Source organism: Prunus persica, chromosome G8 (genome assembly GCF_000346465.2).
Source record: "Prunus persica cultivar Lovell chromosome G8, Prunus_persica_NCBIv2, whole genome shotgun sequence".
Lineage (NCBI taxonomy): Eukaryota > Viridiplantae > Streptophyta > Magnoliopsida > Rosales > Rosaceae > Prunus > Prunus persica.
Genome location: NC_034016.1, coordinates 12,515,841 through 12,538,659, shown reverse-complemented (window position 1 = coordinate 12,538,659; position 22,819 = coordinate 12,515,841). Strand labels below are relative to the sequence as shown.

At 37.3% G+C, this 22,819-nt stretch overlaps 4 protein-coding genes across 4 annotated transcripts; 2 read left to right on the top strand and 2 right to left on the bottom strand.

Annotated features, from left to right (window-relative positions):
- On the top strand, window positions 1,536-3,950 carry LOC18768312 (AAA-ATPase At3g50940). The gene is made up of 2 exons (XM_007199111.2): window positions 1,536-2,881; window positions 3,131-3,950. Exons 1-2 carry the CDS (start codon window positions 1,844-1,846, stop codon window positions 3,533-3,535), a joined length of 1,443 nt encoding a protein of 480 aa, XP_007199173.2. The 5' UTR covers window positions 1,536-1,843; the 3' UTR covers window positions 3,536-3,950.
- LOC18768793 (bifunctional dihydrofolate reductase-thymidylate synthase) lies at window positions 4,206-9,542 on the bottom strand. The gene is made up of 12 exons (XM_007200231.2): window positions 9,289-9,542; window positions 8,083-8,594; window positions 7,607-8,006; window positions 7,455-7,499; window positions 7,186-7,251; window positions 6,652-6,713; window positions 6,500-6,574; window positions 6,240-6,405; window positions 6,036-6,159; window positions 5,785-5,891; window positions 5,467-5,651; window positions 4,206-4,498 (listed from the first exon to the last, which is right to left on the bottom strand). Exons 2-11 carry the CDS (start codon window positions 8,517-8,519, stop codon window positions 5,541-5,543), a joined length of 1,593 nt encoding a protein of 530 aa, XP_007200293.1. The 5' UTR covers window positions 8,520-8,594; window positions 9,289-9,542; the 3' UTR covers window positions 4,206-4,498; window positions 5,467-5,540.
- Window positions 12,804-17,410, bottom strand: LOC18767254 (diaminopimelate decarboxylase 1, chloroplastic). Its single transcript, XM_007199745.2, has 8 exons — window positions 16,823-17,410; window positions 16,434-16,608; window positions 15,373-15,522; window positions 14,718-14,879; window positions 13,926-14,111; window positions 13,469-13,591; window positions 13,219-13,308; window positions 12,804-13,121 (listed from the first exon to the last, which is right to left on the bottom strand). Exons 1-8 carry the CDS (start codon window positions 17,320-17,322, stop codon window positions 13,041-13,043), a joined length of 1,467 nt encoding a protein of 488 aa, XP_007199807.1. The 5' UTR covers window positions 17,323-17,410; the 3' UTR covers window positions 12,804-13,040.
- On the top strand, window positions 18,943-22,283 carry LOC18767400 (phosphatidylinositol/phosphatidylcholine transfer protein SFH3). Its single transcript, XM_020571014.1, has 13 exons — window positions 18,943-18,991; window positions 19,300-19,546; window positions 19,654-19,753; window positions 19,859-20,125; window positions 20,270-20,347; window positions 20,464-20,565; window positions 20,648-20,697; window positions 20,858-20,957; window positions 21,078-21,146; window positions 21,283-21,372; window positions 21,479-21,599; window positions 21,677-22,062; window positions 22,182-22,283. Exons 1-13 carry the CDS (start codon window positions 18,943-18,945, stop codon window positions 22,281-22,283), a joined length of 1,761 nt encoding a protein of 586 aa, XP_020426603.1.

Below are 22,819 nucleotides of genomic sequence, written 5' to 3'. Positions count from 1 at the left end.
CAATTGAGGGAGTAGCTAAACTCCTTATAAGCCCTTGCTAGATTTCTTAATTTTCCAATGTGGAACATTTTTCACCTTCACATTCTCACATTGTGCCATTCATACTTTGATTTAAAACGCATTAAAGGAAAATGGAAGTGAAGTTCTTCGGAAAATTTTCATTTTAGTTTCTATATTTGATTCGTAAAAAACCCAAAACCCTAACTAGCTATCCAAACTCAAATTTAAGACCTTGGGGTATGTTTGGTAGGCTGGGTTAGATAGCACTTAAAAATCATGTTTGGTAAGAGGGAGAACTAACTAAAATGGGATTGTAGAGTCCTAACAGTAAAAAAAACGCATCGCTCGCTCTTCCAATTTAGTGAGGCTGAAACTTGCTTCGCAAATTAGCGAGTTCGCAAAATAGAACACGCTAGTCCTCCAACACCGACAACCTTCAACGCCTCTCGTTCAACATCGACTCCTGCTCTTCTTCCAAGCTATACTCAGGCATGTTGCCAATATTCATAAAGTGTGGACAATCTTTCTCCATCCAGAGTCATAAAGTTCAGGTGAACTTCATGCATCTTTGGTGGTTGGTAGCCTTGAATGTGGTGTAGCTTGTTTTCTTCAGTTTTGTATTTCTGATTTGGTTTCTCACACATAGGTGAGGGAGCTTTCATTCTAAATAGAGAGATTCAAACTTGATTAGTCTTTCGTGTGCCCCCACCCAAAATGGTAACAATAACCAAATGGCTACGTGGTTTTCGATTTGGGTGAATCTATATATATAAAGCAAAAGGCAGAGAATGGTGAAACATTCAAAATACCAGAAAATACCCTTGGTTAATGCAAACATTAAGAATTCAAATTATTAATTAAATGAGGATAATATGGTAAATTCACACTTTTTCATATTTAAAAAAATTAAAAGAAAAAGAAAAAGCAGATAATGGATCCTATTTTTATGGAACACAACTACCCATTATTTTTTTTTATTCTAAAATAAATTTACTTATTTTTTTTAAAAAACCTCTCGCAAGCGCGGAAGCGCGTGCAGAGAGGCTAGTTTTTATTAAAGATGATCTTTAGGTATGGAATTCAAACATGAACAATTCGAATTACGAGATTAAATTGGATAGTGGGACAAAACAAGTGGTAAGAGACATTAACTATCAATACCATAACTATACTATAATAATCACTTCAGATAAATGCAAAAAGGTGATTTGTACCACTTTTTTAACAACATTAATGTAGAATATAATAAATTTTTTTCCAACAGGGTCTGGTCCAAAAAAAAATGATATTAAGTTGCGTACAGTGGTCTTATATTTAAATACCATAACACCTTGATAGTAATTATGTGCTCAATAGAGTTGGTTTATAAGGCTCCTAATCTTGCTGCAGGTGCGGTTCTTATGCTCTGCGTACTAGACTACACTTGTCTTCATGGAAGATAATTGTTTTCATTTCTTCCATGAAGAGAATTCTGAGTAAATTTTTTTTATGGAGTAGGTAGGAGACGGGATAATGGAGCTCTAGTCAACAAAATACTTGTTTGTCACATGGTGAACATCAAGAAGAAACCTCCTCGAAGCTTCAAGCAGTTGGTGTGAAAACCATCTTATTAATTAATTAATTCTCTTACACCATTTCAACCTTCCAAGTCAACAAGTCAATCTGCCTGTTGATTCCAGAAAAAGCACACCGTCTTCTACTCCAAGACCCTGCATTGGTCTTTTTCTTGCGGCACAGAAATCTCACCATCTTCAACCTCAGAATTTCCAACACATTCACCACCAGAACCCACTTAAATAGTTCCTCAACAAAAATTTGAAAATTCCCATCAAACTTAATCACCATGATGTTCTCTAAGAACATGGAAATGCCGTCAGCCAAAACGGTGATCTCCACCGCAACCTCAGTCGCCGCTGCCGCCATGTTAATCAGGTCCACGGCACGTGACTGGGTGCCCAGTGAGCTCCAACACTATGTTTCACTGAAACTCAGAAGCCTCCTCAGCTCTCTCTCTTCTCAGCTCACCCTTGTCATTGAAGAGTTCGAAGGTCTCAACCACAACCAACTTTTCAAGGCTGCCCAACTGTATTTGAGACCCACAATCTCCCCCAACACAAAAAGATTCAGAGTCACAATGCCAACCAAAGAAAACAAGATATCTGTTTTCATGCTGAGAAATGAAGAGATCGTCGACTTTTTCAATGGAGTCAAACTCAATTGGAAGTTGGTTTCCAAGGAAGTCCCATCCAAGTACATAGACAATCCGGACAGTAGAGGTCAATTCGGGGGATGTACGCTGAAATCCCAGCTCCAGTACTGGGAATTGAGCTTCAACAAGAAGCACAAGGATTTGGTCATTGGCTCTTACTTGCCATATGTATTGGAAAAGGCTAAGGAAGTTAAGGAAGAATTTAAAACCTTGAAGTTGTTCACTTTGAAGTATGATCGGAGGATGAGAGGGATGGGAGGAGGAGACGCGTGGCAATCCGTGAATTTGGATCACCCGTCGACGTTCGAGACATTGGCAATGGAAGGAGAGGCCCAGAAGATGATCATGGAGGATCTCGAGAGATTTGTGAAGAGGAAGGAGTATTATAGGAAAGTTGGGAAGGCTTGGAAAAGAGGGTACTTGTTGTTTGGGCCTCCGGGGACCGGGAAGTCGAGCTTGATCGCTGCCATGGCTAATTACCTTAACTTTGATATCTATGACTTGGAATTGGCTGATGTCAGGAAAAACTCTGAGCTCAGGAAGTTGCTGATTGCTACCGCGAACCGGTCGATTCTTGTGGTGGAGGACATTGATTGCTCTGTTGAAATTCAGAATAGGCGTTCAGCAGCCAGGGCTACAAATCCTCATGGTTTTTCTGCTCAAAGAACTGAGGTAATTCATTGGTCTCACAAAAAAATAGTATTTTGGTATTGCATTTGCTAGAGAAAAAAAATTGCAACTTGCCAACTTTGAGATGTTTGCAATGACATGAAATTGTCCTTGCGTCACTGGACATGAAGAGAACCAACAATTAAGCTCGAGGTCGAGGCTTTGAGCAAAATTGTGGTTGTTTTTTGTTGCGTTTGATCCGAAAATAATAAAACTTGATCAAGATCATATGTTTTCTATATTTTCTTTTAGGTGACTTTGTCAGGATTGCTCAACTTCATAGATGGACTGTGGTCAAGCTGTGGGGATGAGCGGATCATAGTGTTCACCACCAATCACAAAGACCGGCTTGACCCGGCTTTGGTGCGGCCGGGTCGAATGGATGTGCACATCCACATGTCGTTTTGCAGCCCATGTGGGTTCAAAACGTTGGCCTCCAATTACCTTGGAATTACAGAGCACACACTTTTCTTTGACATAGAGCAGTTGCTAGCCACCATGAAAGTGACCCCTGCAGAAGTAGGAGAGCAGTTGCTGAAGAATGAGGATCCTGAATGTGCGCTGAGAGACCTAATTGGGTTCCTAGAGAGAAAGAAGAGTGCAACTGAGGAAGCTGCAAGTAAAGCAGAAGATGGAGAACCAAAAACTGTTGAGTAGGAAGATCACAGCAACTGTGGCTTTAAGGAAAAATGCAAGGATTATAGACCAGGGTAACTGTAACCAGGCAAGAATAAATTAGCCGTCCTCTGGAAGAATTTAAATGAGAATAGCACGAGATGATTATTTTGGAGTGCGAATAACAATTCTTTGTTATATAGAGTTAGAATTGAACTAAGAAAAATGCGAATCAGCAAAAAGGCATTTTCTTCTGGTGACAAATAAAATTGTCATCAGATCACACGCCGGATACAAAATTTGAAACTGCGAACATGTTCGATCCGATTGAGGTAATTTATGTTACCAATAGTTGTTTAAGGCCTTGTTGGAATGAGCCCTTCTTTCTTTTGATTTGTTTTGTATAACAGGTGGCACCAAATTCAATGGATAGATTTACTCAAGAATATTGAGTCTATTCAAGGCACATTTATTTCTGAGCAAACATATAAGTGGAAAATTCTTAGTTGTGAATCCGAAGGTCTACAAAACCTATATTTGGACAATTTTTCTATGAAGTCCTAATAGTTCAATTTTATCAATGTCAATGGCATCCAAACGGATCCTATTCCAAGTACATCACGAGCTCAGGCAACGGCAGCCGAGAAGCCAAAATAAAACTGATCTTTCAAAACAAAACAAGCGAAAAGTTGATGAAAAAAAATCCACCAAATATACAAGTAATGTGATCCAACTCCATTTTGTTATAACAGTACGCCATAGTATTTGTAGTAATTAAGAAAATAAAGTGATGCGTTCGTATCAACCGCAAAGTGCCAAAGCAAGCTCAAAAAAGCTGGGAAGCAAAAAATACAAAGTATCCTAAATCACCTTGGAACCACCATGTGTATTGTGGAACTAAAGGATTCCAAATTACTACAAATGCAAAGCTTCAACTATATCCAACCTAGCATTTATTCATCTGTATTGAAACTCTACATCACCATGAACCTGCAGATCCCGCTCCTGAAACATGATATATAAAGGTTTCAGTCTAACAGAATGTTTAATTTGAGGATTAGGTAATTAAATTGTACACTAAATGCTGGTTTAAACTTACAGAACTGTTTTTTTTTTTTTAAGTGGAAGAGTACTTCACAAAAAGCCTGAAAGCGAAGTGGGTCCCAAAGGGGCAGCAAGTCCAAAGTCAAATAGGCCCAAAGAAAAAACAAGACCAAGAACCCCCACCAGCCAGAGAACTGATGAGGCTATAATGAGGGGTTATAATGACCCATTACACCCACAATCAAAACAGTACACAGGCCAGTTCCCCAATCCATCCTTATTAGACCCATCCAACTAAAGCCAGATAAGGCTAAACCAAAAAGCAAAACGCCGAACACGAGTAAAAAAAAAAAAATCATCCCAATCAGATGGGAGCAGCAGCTCCGGCAAAACTCCACAAGGGCGAGGGCAGTACCGATGACTCTCAACGAAAGAGAGAACAGAGCACATAAAACGACTCTCATTTATTTCGCTGAAGCAGGACAAGCCTTTCTTAAGATTTACAGAATCATCTAATTAGCACTCTTTCTATCACTCATGTTATGAAGAGGGCTACCCCTTTCATTTCATTCCTAATTTTTGGTTTGTTTATGAAATTAGAAGCTTTTCTTATAGAATTCTAAATCAAATATTCTCGGTAGACAGATCATAAGGTAGCCAGACACACATACTCGACTCCTGCATTTTCACAACCCCATAACGTATACCACCATATGAATTCTTTAATACGACAATAACTATACAGATAATCACGGAATCTGCTAACCAACTTGATGGGCAGAGATGCATATGTAAACTCTACAGCCCAAAGAAATCTCAACCGCATGCTATGCAAACTAATTTAAAATAGTAAAGTAACAATTTGAGGCATAAGCGGGGTTAGACTCGTCAGCAGAAACAAAAAAGAAAATGTAAAATCATGTACTTGCCTCGAAACTAACAGCAGCTCCGCCTAGAAATAAAGATAAGTCTCTGAGCTCTCTACTGAAAATTTGAGAGAGCCCTATACGGCCATTTTCATTTCTATCTTCTGATGAGGATCATAACCTATCAGTTCGAAATCAGCCGCTACAAAAGAATCTATATTCTTTTTCTCAGGATTGATCTTCAAAATCTGCATTAAAATAGAGGTAAGCAGTTGTAACTGGTCAGTGCATGTAACAGGTAGAAATGAGAGAGGGAGGGGTGAAGTGAGTACACTTTCAAAACCAAAAACAAGATCATTTATGCAACATCACAAAACTTACTGGAAAAGGCTTGGGCAATTTCTCAAGCTGCTCCTGCAAAGGCCTGATGTGAGTGCGGTAAACATGAGCATCCCCTAAAACATGAATGAAATCACCTGGAACAAGATCTGCACAAGATAAAAGTCTATTAAAGATAGACTCTAAACACGCAACATTAAGGTTCTTAAATCCATTAGATGGCCAATGACACAAAGGCCCCAGCTAAAATGATCTAATCCAATAACTGATAAAACTATCTTTAGAATGCATACCACAAACATGAGCAATCATGCATGTCAGAAGAGCATATGATGCAATATTAAATGGCACGCCCAGGCCGACGTCAGCAGAACGCTGATACATTTGACATGATAACTCTCCATTGGCTACGTAGAACTGCAAAGACAAATATAAGGATGTAGTAAAACAAAAGACAAATGATAAAGAAACAAAAGATGTACCATCTCAAGACAAACCTGAGCAAACATGTGACAAGGTGGGAGTGCCATCAATTTGAGATCAGAAGGATTCCAGGCCGAGAGTATAATCCGCCGATCATCTGGATTAATTTTAATCTTGTCAATAACATCTAACAACTGATCAAATCCTTGGCCAGTGTAGTCAGCATTCATGTCAGTATACCTGTAATATGGAAGAGAAATAGGTGAATTCAAAGCTAGACATTTTTAGATAAAGTAAAAATCTAGACGCTGAACTTAAACTGAAGTACACTAACCTAGCACCAAAGTGTCGCCACTGGAACCCATATACTGGCCCCAAGTCGCCCTCTTCCTTGTCAGTTAAACCAACACTGAAGTGGATACAAAAATCACTTAGAAAAGCATGAAACCTGGAACTCGTCACACATTCGGGAAGTCAAATACTTGCCTGTCAAGGTAGTCTCTAGAAGCATTTCCATCCCATATGTGAATGCCTTTCTCCTGAAGGACCTGCCAATAAATCAAATAAAGCACTAAATAGAAGAACCTACTTCTTGTCATAAACTTCTCTTTCAGAAACAGGAAATCAATGGCGTTTATGTCTTTTACAAGCCAGCAAGGTAAGTATGGTCTCATGGAAAGTTAAAATATAAATAGAACTCTTAAAAGTAAAAATGAGAACATATTTTTAAATGTAAGAAACTTCCAAAATGGTCCCTTTCAACTGCTCTTACTTCACAAAATTACACACATTTTCAAAGCAATGGCCCTACTGAAAACATCAGAACAAGTCATCACTTTTTATCAATGTACTGTGGAGAAAACAGAAACACAAATTTCAAATGCTCAACTTTGGATAAACAAATCAACTTTTCAACATGCGCAAACTCAACTTGTTCAACTGTAGTCCCCTTGTGATGTAAAGAATATGAAACAAGGAAAGCATACATATGAGTTAAAACGTTCATCGAAATTGTAATACCTTGGCATTTGTTGAACCACTGATGAACCACAGAAGTTCTTCAACAACCCCTCGCCAAAATACTTTCTATTGGACCAAATGACCACAATGTATGTCAGTTTATGCACTGAAATGGATTTATAAAAAATAATAATAATAAATAAATAAATAAAAACTCAAGTCTCTAACAATTGAACCTCTTGCCAAGAGAGAAAATTGGTATAACTATCAAAATTAAGAAATATAAAAGCAACACATATGTAAAAGAACAAATCTGAGCATATGCACACCTTGGTTGTCAGAAGAGGAAAAGTTCTGCGCAGATTGAACCGCATCTGTGGAGATAAGAAGAAAATTAGTAAACATCACTTATCCGCTTTTAATCAAGAGAATGCTAAATGAAACATAACAGTAATTTCTCAAAAACTTAGCTTGAGATTACCTGGCAACCAAATTTTGATAAAGTACCAGTCCCTGTCCTATCATCCTTAGAAGTGCCATCTGAGAGGATTTCTCGAACCAGACTTAGATAAATGTGCTCTTCATGTTTTTCAAAAATCATCTTGGGCAGGAAAGAGAAATTCTTTACCTCACACTTAACGGAATCTGACTTACTACTAGAGATCAGATCATTGTTTTGACAAAGGGATTCAACTGCAGAACTGCTTACACGAACATAAGTTGTGAAGGAATGGCGAATGCTATTTTCCACCTTGGGAAAGGATGAATACCACGGCTGAAATACAGAGGAATCAATTGCAGGGATGAAAGTGTCACATTCAATGTCTGTCTCTATTTCTGTAATGTGAATGGCATCACAGCCAGGCGCATTGAGAGCTTCCCTGGATACAGAAATGTTAATAAAAGAAATAAAGAAAAACACAGTTAGCAATATAGAAACAAACAACAAAGTCACACCTTAGTATCTGGCCACCCCCTATGATAAATACTTTGTCAATTGACAGACAATAAGGAGAAGCAGCTAACAATTCCAAAGCAGATGCCATGCTTCCACATATCACAACATTCTCTGCAGTAGCAATATCAAAACTCCCAGAACGAGTCAGAACAACATTAAGGCGACCAGGTAGAGGTCGATGCTCAGGGGCAATGCTCTCCCATGTTTTTCTACCCATAACGACCGCATTTTTTTTTCCGGGATCTGATGTGGTCACAGTGACTTCCTTAAAGAACTTGAGATCAGAGGGCAATCTCCAAGGTAGTTTCCCATCCTTTCCAATACCCATTTCTCGGGTCGCAGCCACAACAACTTGGTAAGTCCTTTGTGGATTAGGCTGGGTGTTACCATTGCCATTGGCGTTCACCAGCAACTCACCAGCCATAGTAGAACCCATAGACTGAAACAAACTCAAAGATAACAGCCTAAAACGAGGACCGCACAGCCAATTTTTGTGGAAGTGCGGTAAACCCTACAATGTAACATAAATATGTCATAAATCAACAAAGAAAACAAAGGATTAATGCGCAGACACGAGCATATAATCTAGGAATGAGAAACAAAACAGCAAAGGAGATCAGCGAAAGTGCATAAGATAAGATTAATGAATACATCGTAAGTTATCATCTAATTTCAAACAATTGGGGCATGTAAAGGGAAACCCACCAAATTCAACTAACTATTTAGCTATAAACAGAAACAACAAACAGAGATATGGGTTGCTAGTAAAACAGATACCACCATTATTGCCGACCTAGACATCAATCTGTGCAAGACACTCAGTTTATAAGATTATCTTGAGTAACATACAGTATGAAACTCAAGTCCAGTCTCAAAATCTGCTTTTTAAAAATGAAAAAATCAATAACAAGTAATGATTGATAGTAAAATTTGCACGCAATGTTAAAAATAATTAGAGCGAAATTCTAATCAGACCCAGTAAAAGTTTAGTCCAAGAATTACACAAATGCAATGATTTTCAAGTAGTTAGAAATCCTGATGATGAGAAAATTGGGAAAAAGAAGTAAACCAGCACCAATTTACCAGAAATGAAGCATAAAGTAATAGATCCTCCCAAAAAACACAATTACAATAAAATAAATAAATAATAAGACAAGTAAAAAAACAATTGAAAAGAGAAGGTTGAAATGGGAGAAGCAACTGACCGATCTCAAACCGAAGAGCGAAATCTTGAGTTGTGGGAGCCAAGAGTGGTAGAAAGATGGAGAAAATTAGAGTGAGAATTAGGGTTTTGCGAGCGAAGCAGTGAGAGCGAAATGGAGAGAGTAAGGAAACACAAGGAGCAAAGGGCTGAAACCGCTTTCTTCGCTTTCAATCCTTTTTCTCTTCTTCTCCCTCTAGAGAAGAGAAAAAAAAATAAGAGAGAAAATATAAAAAGATGGGGGAAGAGAGAGAGAGAGAGAGAGAAATAAAATAAAATAATTCCACGCAGCGGCTGGCTGACATGTACACGAAGAAATCCAAAAGCACATTTGACGCGGAGTTCCGCCAAGGTCTCAGTGGTTGAGGTGGGTGTGGGTGTACTCAAATGCCCCTGCTTTTCTACATTTTTGCTCACATTGCATTGCACCGACTTTTCATTTATATATTTTTGGTTAACGAAAATTTAAGAAACCAAAGCCTTTGAGATTAGCCTAAGCACTGATAAAGGTCCACAAAAGGATTAGAATTACGATAGGTTAAGGGGTATGTATGATCACTTCTAATGTATGAAATAGAAACATTTCATTCAACCAATAAGAGGGAGAGTATTAGACCGACTATAAAACCAGATAAGTTATATTTGAATTCTTAGTAGTACAAGAACATTTAAACATTAGTTTATCACGTCATGTGCAATTAATTGCTTGTATTTTAGGTTTATTTGAAGTATTATATCCATTAGATAGTGGTCAGCGATCATGTTAGAGTTTTCTTTGGTACTCAAAATAAATTTTGGTTCCTTGAAAAATTTATCTTACTAATTTGACGTATCATGTTGATAAACTCTCAATTTGACTAATTAATCAATGTATTTTGTTACATTGGAGAGAATCAAATCCTTTATTTATCAAAATCATAACATGGTATCCCATATTTCATCACCATTTGAACTAACCCTAAGGACTTCATGTTGATTCTTATTTAATTGTATTTTCTAAAATCGTAACATGTATCCCATACTTCCTCACCACTTGGACTAATGGATTTTTATTCACCAAATATCGTCTATATATACTACTTTGCTTTTTCCTCGTGTATTATACTTTTCTTGTTTATTCTAAGTGGTTTCTTTAGGGTTGCATTAGACACCACTTTGACATAAGCACCCTAAATAGATTGTTTGTTAATGTGGCTAGAGAGCCTCTTTGACCTTTTGTATGAAAAGATTTAGGACCAAAGGTCGACTAAAACAAACATGAAAATTTTATGAGGAAAAAAATATGCATTTCTAATTACGTAGCTCAATGACCCAATTAAGTTCTAATGAGATGTGAAAAAATGTTGATTGGTTTTTTAATAGTTTGTTTTGACAATCGTTCATGCACGCGTGAGTGACTGTCAACCGTTGATGTATGTAAAATCTGTATATATAACAATCATTCCTTCTTGTAATAACTAAATAGTTCACATTTTGAACTAGCATTTACATATTTTCTACCCCATGGACGCCGCAGAAGGGCAAAACCCTCTTCAGATTGAGCATAATGATGAACAAATTCTCATGATCATGACCGAGAAACAAATGAAAAGCAGTCTTTTAACAGAGCAAAGGGTACTCTGGTTATTATATGCAAAAGCTGAGGGTAATTAGGAGATTCCATGATTAACCAATAAACATAAGCACCATCTCGACACTAACGGCCCAACGCACAGCCAATGGGCACGCTCCAAAGCTGTGTGCTACGTAGTACGTAAGGCTGAAAGGCGGGAAATCAATAACAGCCACTAGGATCATGACATGTCCACCAATTGCATACTGCATCACAGCCGTCCACTTGGCATCTATCCAAATGTCCTGTCAGCATCCTATAGTTTAGGGTATAATTAATCATAATTAGTTGTTACTTGGACATCTCAATTACTTCTCGTGCTATATTTTTCAGTTTTAATATTTTTGGATAATAATAAAATAATAAACACGATGGCGAATTGTCTATGTTGCATGAATTTTATATTGCACTTGGAAAAATGACCTAGTTTGGTCTGAAAACACAAGAAACTCTGACCTTTTCTTTTTGGAACATTTGTATAGGCATGGATTTATTTTATTTGTTTAATTAATGGCATTTCATTGGATGACTTTGGATTGAAAACTTCACGAAGAAAAGAAGATAAAATTAGTCATCAAATTTTTTTTTTAAAAATGTAGACGAGGGTGAGAGTGGAAGCCAAAGAATGCGTGACTGAGTAAGTATTTTATTACTTGAGCAATAAGTCCTCATTCTTTTTTTTTTAATGAAAGAAAACGTAAAACGTAAAACTCTCTAATAAATAAATAAATAAACATATGAAAGAAATTGTTACGTCAAAAAAGAATTACTTAATTTCAGAATTTTCAAAATGTTTTTGTGTACATATGCTTTCTTATGTCGATTACATTTCGTGGGAAAAAGAAGTAGTTAAAATTGAACCCTATTTAAGCCTTTCACTACTTTGGAAGTGATCCATTCATTGGAATATGCTTGCTCCATAATTGAAAAGAGGGGAGGAGGGTGTGTGTGTGTTATCTATCAAGAACCTGACCTGATTAAAGTCAACAATTGCGGAAGTAAATAGTTTAAATGATTCTCATAGAATATTGGAAAAAAGACCAATTGCTCTAACTCCACCCAAATATATTGGAGGGAACCGCATACTTCTTGGTGGGAATATTGCCGTGTCTAAAACTTCACATGAAGAAAGAAAAAGCTCAAAAAAAAGCTTGCTCCATATACAAAAGAAACTTGGAACTCAATGAAGTTTTAATTTTATGACATGACCATTATAGTTGTTTGTGTAGTTTTTGTCTGTTTTAGTTTTGCCTTTTGAGCTAATTTATCTACTTAAATTTGTTGTTTTGATAAAGAAAAATGAATCTCATTCCATATATCCATATCCATAAACAATCGCTCATGCACTTGATGTTTTGTGTTGAATTCTCCTTCTCCTAATATCATTTGTATTATAGAAAACAAAAGGAAAAACGTCACCCAACTGACAGAGTTTTGGACTCGGCCTGCAGTGGTTGTGTTGCATTGGAGAGGTGAGTGTTCTTTCAAGGAGGGGGATAAAGAGGTGAGATTACTAGTGGAGTATACCTCAATTGGTTGAGCTATTCCACCTTCATCCATGCAGACGAAGGTTCGAAACTCAGCACCCAATGAAAATTTGTGTAAACTCCCCTCCCCCCATTGCTTGTACTTCACAAAAAAAAAGTTGGATTAGCTTTGATAAATTCCATTTCCCATCATTGATTGGAATATAAATCCATTTGATAACACTAGTAATGATGTAAGTTTTCTACAATCTGATGTGTAAAAGCGCATAATTACTGACAACTCACAAGATAACATGCTGGAAAAGTCTGAAATACCCCTGAAAAGGAGGTCGTGCTACACAAGAAGATGACATGCTTGGAGCTTCCTGCCCCATCAAACTCATTGGTATGAGCTGCAAATAATCTCCATATGCAAAATGGTTCTGCAACTGGAAATGCCATAAATTGTATTGCTCCAAATTTTTATATCTTAATCTACTGTTTCGAGTGAACAAACAAAATGAGGTGGTACAACTTCATATTAAAGAGCTAACTTCATATCCAAATACAAAGGTTCCAATGTTACAACAAACAACATAACAGAAAAATTCTGGCCACTTTTAACTGGCTCTAACTAATCAAGGTAGCGCAATCAAAGACCATCAAAGAATAGCGCAATCAAAGACCGTCAAAGAATCGCATATGATCTTCAAATGTCTCTGCATGTCGGATCTTGGCCACTGATCCATCTTCTTCAACCTGAAAACAATGTGAAAACAATGAGAAATAAGTTCCTGGAAAGAGCATAGATGTTGGTATCAGGGTGTAGGGATTGTTGGCAGTCACAATTTCATACCCAATATTCTGGAGGTCGCATTTTAAGATTGTAAGTTGAAGCCATGCTCATGCAGTAAGCGCCTGCATCATGAACAACCAGACCAGCTCCCTGAAATGGGAAAATCTAGTTCAGAAATCAAGCACCAAAATCCATAAAGAAGGAAACCTCCAGAACAGATTTGAGAAGATCATTAACATTTGCTCTAAAAGTTGTATCCAAGGATGGAAGATTATAGCTGTGACCCTCCCATAAGAAGTTTACACATTACCTTGGGTGGAGTTGGAAGTTCTCTATCCTTCCCTAAGAAATCCGCAGACTCACAAACAGGGCCAACCACATCAAAAGTAGAAATCTCAGCATCAGGTGAAGCAGGAGAAACCAGCTCTATATGCTGCAATCAAATGCCCACAAGTCAATGAGATCCAAACCAAAAACAAGAGGGCAATTCCTAGAGAAATGAAACAAAGCTGATGAACATTTTTCTTTGGAAAAAATTATAACAGTTTTTATAGCAAAGTGAAAAAAGGGAGACAGATCAAATCTTAGTGATGAAAGAATTATTTACATGCATACCACAGACACAATAAGATCCAAGAGTCTACATCACGGATTACTTTATTTTTCTCTCACAAGGGAAAAAAATTTGAATGTCTGTCATCTCCAGTTAACATTAATGAGTTTTACATCAAAAGCAGACTAGCAGTTGACTGAACTTGAAAACTTACTTGATAAGCATCATACAGACTGGGGCGAATGAGTTCAGCCATGCTTCCATCGATCACGATAAAGTTTTTGGTGCCATTTGTTTTGACACCTGTTACTCGGTTGACCAAGCAGCAAGAATTTGCAATAAGTGATCTCCCAGGTTCAATGATAAGATTTAGACCCTGTGATTGGACCACGTCGCGAACCTACACCCCCAACATCAATGTCGATAAAAGTATAGTGAAATGTTACAGCAACCAAAAGATAGAAAAAACTGTTAGTTTATTTCACTACAATTCCCACAAACATAAAAAACTGTTAGCTTGCTTCATTGCAATTCCCACAAGAAAGTAAGGCCTCAACTACTCAATCCTAGGAAAATCTGAAAGAAATTCTAAAAGGTTCAAAAAACAAAAGAAAGTACTAGACCTGGTACATGGGTATGAACATTGATGATTTTGTACAAAATTAAAAAGAACAGTTTGGTATGGAGACCCAATCCCTTATAGCACTTATATAATCTCCATAAACCAAATCCTTAAAGAGGCTATACATTCTTGTAATATATGTAGATGCAAATGACATACATGGAATCAACATTCTGAAGAACAATTTAAACGCATAAAATTTCAAACATCCCAAAGACAGAACAAAGTTAGAAGGTTTCAAGGAGCACTGTATCATGCATGTGCTACTACAGGACTACTAACTTCTTTTTCTATAATACTAAATTAATGTGTTATCAAATCACTCAAGCACACATGAATTACATAGTTAAGCAGGAAAAAAGATTCAAAAGAGATCATACTCACAGTATCAATAAGATCTCTGGGTGTCGGAAGTACGGCACCAGCATGATAGTAATCTATCCCAAGTCCCCCACCGATATTTAAGTAATCAACTTGAAAACCTTGAGACCGGATTTCGTCAATGTACTTAACCATAAGAACAGCAGCATCCCGAAATATATCCACCTGGTTATATATATATATATATATAGAGAGAGAGAGAGAGAGAGAGAGAGAGAGAGAGAGAGGGACAGAGACAGACAGAGGGAGAAAGAAAGACAGAGACAGACTTAGATTTTGTGATAAGAGAAGTTGGTGTACATCTGTCATAACAATAAGGACAAGAAATGAACATATACTAGCAGAAAACGAAAACAGGAAGAGTCATAAGTGAACAACACTGAACAGAAAAAGAAGAAAATAAATGGCCGATAATAATGTCTTCCAACCAAGACTTACCAGCTGAATTTATAATAGACAAAATGGCAAGTTATACACTGAGACACAATTATAACTTTTGTAAAGGTTCCTGTTTTAAAAACTGTGTATTAAGAATAACCCGTTGATAATGGTTTTTCTTGAAGTGTTCAGAATGACCTCATACAAGCACGGATATGAAAGGATATCACATGTAAACATAATAATATAGAGGGGTATGAACACCAAGTAATCAGCATACCTTGGTAATAGTGGATCCAAGATGACAATGGGCGCCAACAAGTTTTAGCTCATTCGGATGTGCCTTCACAGCATCCAAAAACCATTGCAGCTTCTCATTTCTAATACCGAATTTGGAGTTCTTGTTCCCAGTGGCAACATAAGGATGAACCTAAGAAATTAATAGAAATATTAAAACAATATACAAATGGTTTAAGGTCAATGTAACAGTCAAGCGCTTCCGTATGGATAACTTTCCAATAATATTCCAACAACTGCCTGAACTTGCTAATGGAGCTGGAGAAACTGGTGGGGTAGGCTGGTCCGAGCAGTATATATGAGGCATGGTAGTGTCCCATGCCAAAGATCTGTCTACATTTTTACAATAAGAAATAAAAAGGGCACCAAGTTCACAAAAGTACAACTATCTGAACCTAAATACTTGTGGTGCTCATGTCCTAATATTTTTAGATTTTTCGCAACGGCTGTCCCATGTCCAGGCTACATAGCACACATAACATATAACGGTTTGAAAAAAGGTGGCACCCTGGTAGTTGGCAAACTCTCCAACTTCAGAACTGAGCAATAGAGTGCTGGAATATGGAGAAAAATCGAATATGCCATAATGGTTGTGACATCATTGTGAAAATATGCACTCATGGCAACAACACTGTTTATTAGCTATGTAGTTAAGAACTTAAGCTAAAAATCTTGTTCTATAAAGTTAACATGATAAAGCAATAATGCAATGGTATTAGTTATATTTTAATTTCTTTGAAGTAGTTATTCTAATTGTTATCAGCTTCCTGATTAATTTAATTACTCAAAAAGTATTGATAACATGAATTATCATATTATGCATCAAGCACATTCCAAAACTTGAAAATATTCAGGCAAGTATGATTCCAGGGTTAAGACGCATTGAGAACCTTCCTATCATAGACTTTTAGCTTAAGCATCACAATGACCAACTAATGGCTTTCAGTTAAAGATTATATTTCCTAAGTTTTCTAAAGACCAGACTAAACATCTCATATGTCTAACATCTGCACTTCCATGATTCATGAATATCGTCATCATTACCTGAGGGTCTACGTCTGGATTAATCCGAAGTAGAACATTGACCCTCTTTCCAGCAATTCTTGCAGCAGCAACAATATTTTCCAAGTCAAACTCACTATCAACATTGATAAAAACACCTTCTTGGGCAGCCAAAACCAAGTCCTCCAACAACTTTCCATTCCCATTAAAAATGCACCTGTTCAAACAATTGTACAAGCGCATTTTCAAAACACAATTAGCCCAAACACACAATTATTCATACACAGGTAAACATATCACAAAGCAAGCCAAAATTTAGATGACAGATTGAAATCCCATAGATGCCATTGATACTAAAAATAATGTAACACAAAGAAACCTTTTATTCACACACAAAAATTGAAACAAATGATGGGTATGTAGAATCTTACTTAGTGGGATCAAACCCAGCTCGAAGAGCCAACCTGAGCTCATTCCCACTAACCAGAACAGCACCACAACCCAACTGTCTCAGATGCTCCAATATCTTGTAATTGTTGTTGGCTTTAATCGCATACCCAATAACAGAACTCAACCCCTCCAATGCCTCCTTATAGGCCTCGACGTTTCTAGTGATCTGTGGCTTGCTGTAGAGGTAGAAAGGCCGCCTCTCAACCGAATCGATGACCTCCTGTACCTTGAGGCCCTCACAATAGAGAAACCCATCTGAGGATTTGGAGAAGCAGTGCTTAAAGGGGGTCGTTTGAGGGTCTTGGGTGAGGGATTTTGACGGGTTTTGGGAGACGACGGCTCTGAGAACCAGGGGTTTAAGGGAGGCGGGTCTGAGGGGTAGAATGGGGTTTTGGGAAAATGGGTTTCGGGTTAAAGAGTGCCTTAGGGGTTTGGAGAAGGATGATGATGAGGTTTGGAAAGGGAGCTGCGTAGCCGCCATTGAGAAACGAAGAGGGAGAAGAGTGAGTGAGCGTGTGCGCGAGACTGAGAACTGCTTTAAACTGAAAAAGGCACTACACAAAAGGGCAACATGGTCTGAACATTTTAGTAATTTCAGCAAAATATTAGGAGCACGTTGAACAGAAACATTACAGCTCTTCAAATTTATTTCATTAAAATTGAAAAGGATACTAAAGAAGACATTTCTTCTCTCTTAAAATCACATTTGGACACACATGCAAACATAATTCATCACCATTCACAACACAAGTAAACACTTAAAAAAATATTTTATACACATATCAAACTGTCATTGGCAAAAAAATAAGAATTCTTTCTTACACAAAAAAGAATGCAGTATTTTCGAATTGGAAAACCTAACCAAAAAAAAAGTATTATATTTGAAATAATAAAACGCCACAAAACTTTTAACAATTGGAAAAACTTGTTTTCGAGCTCTCGAGGTTAGTTCAAGTGGTGAGATTCATGGATGGTAACTGAGATGGTTGATACTGAACATGACTTCATCCACCATATTATGATGTTTCCTCTATTACCATCCTCGTCTACTCGTAAACAGGAATTGGGATACCTTTTTTTATTATTTATTAATTCTCTTTTGCGTCAATAGAATGATAAAAGCAATGGGTAGCAAATAATAATTTATCTCAGTTTAATGAAGGGGAAAAAAAAAAAATGTTGGTACGCCGCAATAATATTTTGGACTTTTCACTAATTGTAGGATTTTGATGAAATAATTTCTCACAAAAAAGTTATGTGCAATTATGTTAAATCTAAATTTAGCTTTTCGTCTCTAGTATTCCTCATCTCAAAATTAGAAGAGGTTGCAAGTTTAAATTCCCCTGTCGGCTTGCCCAACCTTATTATAAAAAAATTAGTCGAATTAGAAAAACTGCTTAGTCGATCATTGTGTTTAAAAAAAAATAAATAATTTCTGTTATATTATTAAATAATTTTGATAACTAATTTAAAATAATTCGATTTCTTAGCTATAACTTTATTTTCTAGTAAAATTTTATTTGATGCTTGTGTAATAAACTTCTTCTTTTTTTGTCTTTTTTTTTTTTTTTTTTTTTTTCTGATTGCTTACAGATAAGTGACACCAATTTCAGTAACCAATTTCAGTTCCACACAATGTGAGAGAAGTTAAAGAAAAAAATGTTGGGAACAGTTAAGAAGAGAGCCGTTGGTGGTCGTGGTTTCTTTCTAGGTTTTTGGTGGAAACAAAAAGTCAGTTAAGTTTGCCTGTGAAGACAAACGACATTTGAACGATCAGTTGGGAACTTTCCATTCCGCAGAGACTCTCTCTTTCTCTCCCAACAGAACAACCTAAAAAGCTGTCATGCACTTCACCCCATGTCCATGGAAACCAAACAAAATCTCATGTCTATCTCTCTGTCTTTTTCTACCTCAGTGTTGTCATCCTCGTTGTCCATTTGGTAGCAATTTTAGACATTAATTCTTGTGATATACATATACACACACAAATATATGTAAGCTCTAAGCTCCGTACATTGTTGTCAAAACATATTCTCTCCTAAACCCTTTGGTTGCCTCGAAACAGTTGAGCAAAGCAAACCTTGCAAGACAGACATCGATCATGTGTGACGACAATATGCCAGGAACTCTAGACCGACACCTTAAACCTGGTAAGTTCTATTAATCCGAGATTTGTCATGAAACTTCATATGAAATCAATGTATAGTTTTGAGGGTTATGTATATGTGGTCTTTCTGAAATTGAAGGAAAATATTTGGCTACGGAGTCATTCCTCCTTGCTGAGAAATGACATTCTTGAGATGCGAGTAGAAACTTTTCTTTTGTAATTTTAATGAGTTACTTTCAAGTATGCGTCCAACGGTGATAATTAGATATGTAAGGAGCAAGCAATGTCCGAAATTGAATTAACCCATTAACTTCGTTAACATTTTCACATGGACTTCATTATTCGGTGCAGTTCTCGAAGAATACTCTGAAGACGAGAGGAAAACAAGGCTCGGGCCTCTTAAGAAGGCAATGAATGCCTCCACCAAGTTAAGGTGTTCCTTGAGCAAGAGGGGTCGAAGGAGCAACAGAGTAATGCCTGTCCCTATTGAGGACAACATTGATGCAGAAGACTTACAGGCCGTGGATGCATTTCGCCAAGCACTTATCTTGGAAGAATTGCTGCCTTCAAATCATGATGATCATCATATGATGCTAAGGTTACATATTTTATTCCTCGTTTCGGTTCATGTCAACGATTTTAGATGGTTGAGTTGCCATTATCTGATTATGAATAGATTTGTTATCCTTGTGTATGATGGTACAGATTTTTAAGGGCCAGGAAATTTGACATTGAGCAAACAAAGAAAATGTGGGCTGATATGCTCCAATGGAGGAAGGAATTTGGTGCTGACACTATTATGGAGGTGTTCTATAAAATGCTTTTATTGAACTTGCCGTATCGTGAAGACTGTCTAGTTCATTACTATATATGTGTTTCCTAAACCTTTGCCTTTGGTTATTTTGTTAAGGACTTCGAGTTCAAGGAAATTGATGAAGTCGTGAAATACTATCCACAAGGACATCATGGAGTTGACAAGGATGGACGACCTGTCTACATTGAGAGACTTGGTCAAGTCGATTCTACCAAGCTGTTGCAAGTGACAACAATGGACCGCTACGTGAAGTACCACATACGGGAGTTTGAGAGGACCTTTGTGTGTAAATTCCCTGCATGTTCCATTGCAGCAAAGAAGCACATTGATCAGAGCACCACTATTCTGGATGTACAAGGAGTGGTATGTAAAAATTGATCTTTAAGTTCAAGTTCGCTTTTAATCTTATTGGAATTTTTTTTTTTGGAGATCTATAATATCATTTTACTTTTTCCATCATTCTCATTTTTGAAGAGGTAATTGTTAGTTCGTTTAATCGATGTGCAGGGGCTTACAAGTTTAAACAAATCTGCAAGGGAACTTATCCAGTGCCTTCAGAAGGTTGATGGTGACAATTATCCTGAGGTATTGTGTAAATAGCTGTATCATTTCAAGTTTGACGAGCTTCTTGGTTTGCTTCTCTTGCATCAACAATAGCTTTCTTATTCTATGATGCCTATTGAGTCTTTTGTTTACCGTAGACCCTGAACCGTATGTACATCATCAACGCTGGTTCTGGATTTAGACTTTTATGGAACACTGTGAAATCTTTCCTTGACCCCAGGACAACCGGAAAAATCCATGTGAGCATTTGTATTTTGTCCAGTTTAAGATTGTGATACAGTAATGGTGCTAAACGAGTTGATGACTATGTTTGTGTATCAGGTTCTGGGAAACAAATACCAAAGCAAGTTGCTTGAAATAATTGATTCTAGGTAAGAATCCTTCTAGGCAAAATATTGTTGAGAATATATTTTCTTCTATTCAAATGTTCATCTTTCTGTACATCTCTGAGTCCATATCTAGTTCAAGCTAAGCTTAGCAATCTCCTTGATTCACATTATCTGTATTATAACTTCAAATTTTCCTGTGCAGTGAGCTGCCAGAGTTTTTGGGTGGTAAGTGTACTTGTGCTGATAAGGGTGGCTGTATGCGTTCCGATAAGGGCCCATGGAATGATCCAGTCATCTTGAAGGTGATTAACTACTAATTGTGTTTTTTCTTTATTTGTGTGAGATCTTTACTCTGTTCTTCATAGTCTCAACTCTCGAATGTGAATAAAAAGCTCACGAAGTTGGGTATTTTGATGAACCAGATGGTTCAAAATGGTGAGGCCAAATGCAAAAGGACAGCTTTGTCAGGCATTGAGAAGGCAGGCTCAAAGGTACTCAGACCTTGGCTCAAGTTTCCCTCTTAATTTGTGTCTATGCATGGCCTCTCTTCTAATCAGTTTTTATAAATGGTCAATTGCCTGACTTCCTATTTTTTACTATATTCTTTCGGTATTCTACAACATGAAGAGATGTGATTCTCTCAACTCAAAAACTGTTCCAGAGGCTGACATGAAGTCTCAAGTGAAGCAGCAAAATTTATGTCCTTTGCCTGAAGATGTAAGCTTAATGAACTTCCATCCATATTTGGAAATTATTTATGACTAAAACATGGGAACTTTTTGTGATGCCTTTGTTTTCTTTGCTATTTGCTTCATCTTTGCAGGTTGTAATTACCAAAGAGTGCAATAGGACCTATGAGCATGAGGACTTTATGCCAATGGTTGATAAGGCTATGGATACAACTTTCACTAAATCATTTCAATGTGAAATTTCCCCAAGCCAAGGTATATATAATTCTAATAAATGTAAGGGTTATTCTTTCAAATGCTGATACTAAATTATATCTGTTTCTCTTCCAAAGCTACAGATAGCTTCCCTGTGCATTACGCTTGCAGGGATCTGGATAGACTAAGCAATCAATTTGTTTCTGGAATGATGGCTTTTGTCATGGGTATTTTCACCATGGTTCGATTGGCACGAAACATGCCTAAGAAACTGGCTGAGGTTGCCCACTATGGAAGCCCTGTTTACTCCACTGGAATGGTGAATAAAGGCCACCAGTTGCCTGCACCAGCCATTTCCAGCAATGCGTACATGACGATGATGAAGCGCATGTCCGAATTGGAGGAGAAAGTGAGTGTTCTCAGCACAAAACCGGCACTCATGCCACCCGAGAAAGAAGAAATGCTGAACATCACTCTCAACCGAATCAACGTGTTGGAACCAGATCTGTCAGCAACCAAGAAGGTAATCCATCTTTATATATATATTGATTATTCAGTTATTGAAGTTTGCACTCAAAATAATCTTGAGAAACTAAACATAAACATACTCATGTACATTTTCCTTTTGTTTCGTTTGTGCAGGCACTTGAGGACGCCCTTGTTCGGCAAGAAGAGCTCGTAGCCTACCTTGACAAGAATAAGAAGAAAAGGAAATTTGTATGTGACCGCCGAATATTTGCTTAACCAGTTCAAGTTATGTGCTTTAATTCAGAGATCTATATTCATGCAAGTGTTTTCACCTTCTTGCTTTTTGGACTGTAATTGCAGAGCCTATTCTGTTGTTGGTGAGGTTATCGGCGCAGGTGTTTTTCCAGGCATAACGGGTGACCCGAAGCAGTGGCGGATCATTAAGACGCAAGGAGGTGCAGATGCACCTTCTCTCACCGGAAAAACCATTGTAGGCACTTCAGATTGCGCCTTTGCTCAACTGGAGTACAGATTACCTTATTTTCATTTTCAACATTTAAGTAAATGTTACTTAAGTTTACAATGTAAATAAGGAAGTACCCCCCATTTGGATTCAAATAAAAATACTAGAAAATCAAATTCCCACCAAATCAAAATATGAAAAATCGGTTTTAGTGCAAAATACGATTTAGGCTAAAAATGATGGCCCATTAATGGCCTGTTTGGGAGTGCTTCTTGAAGGGCTAAAAGCGCTTTCTAATAACTAAAAACGTTTCTGACAGCGTTTGGCAAAAAAATTTAGAAGCGCTTCC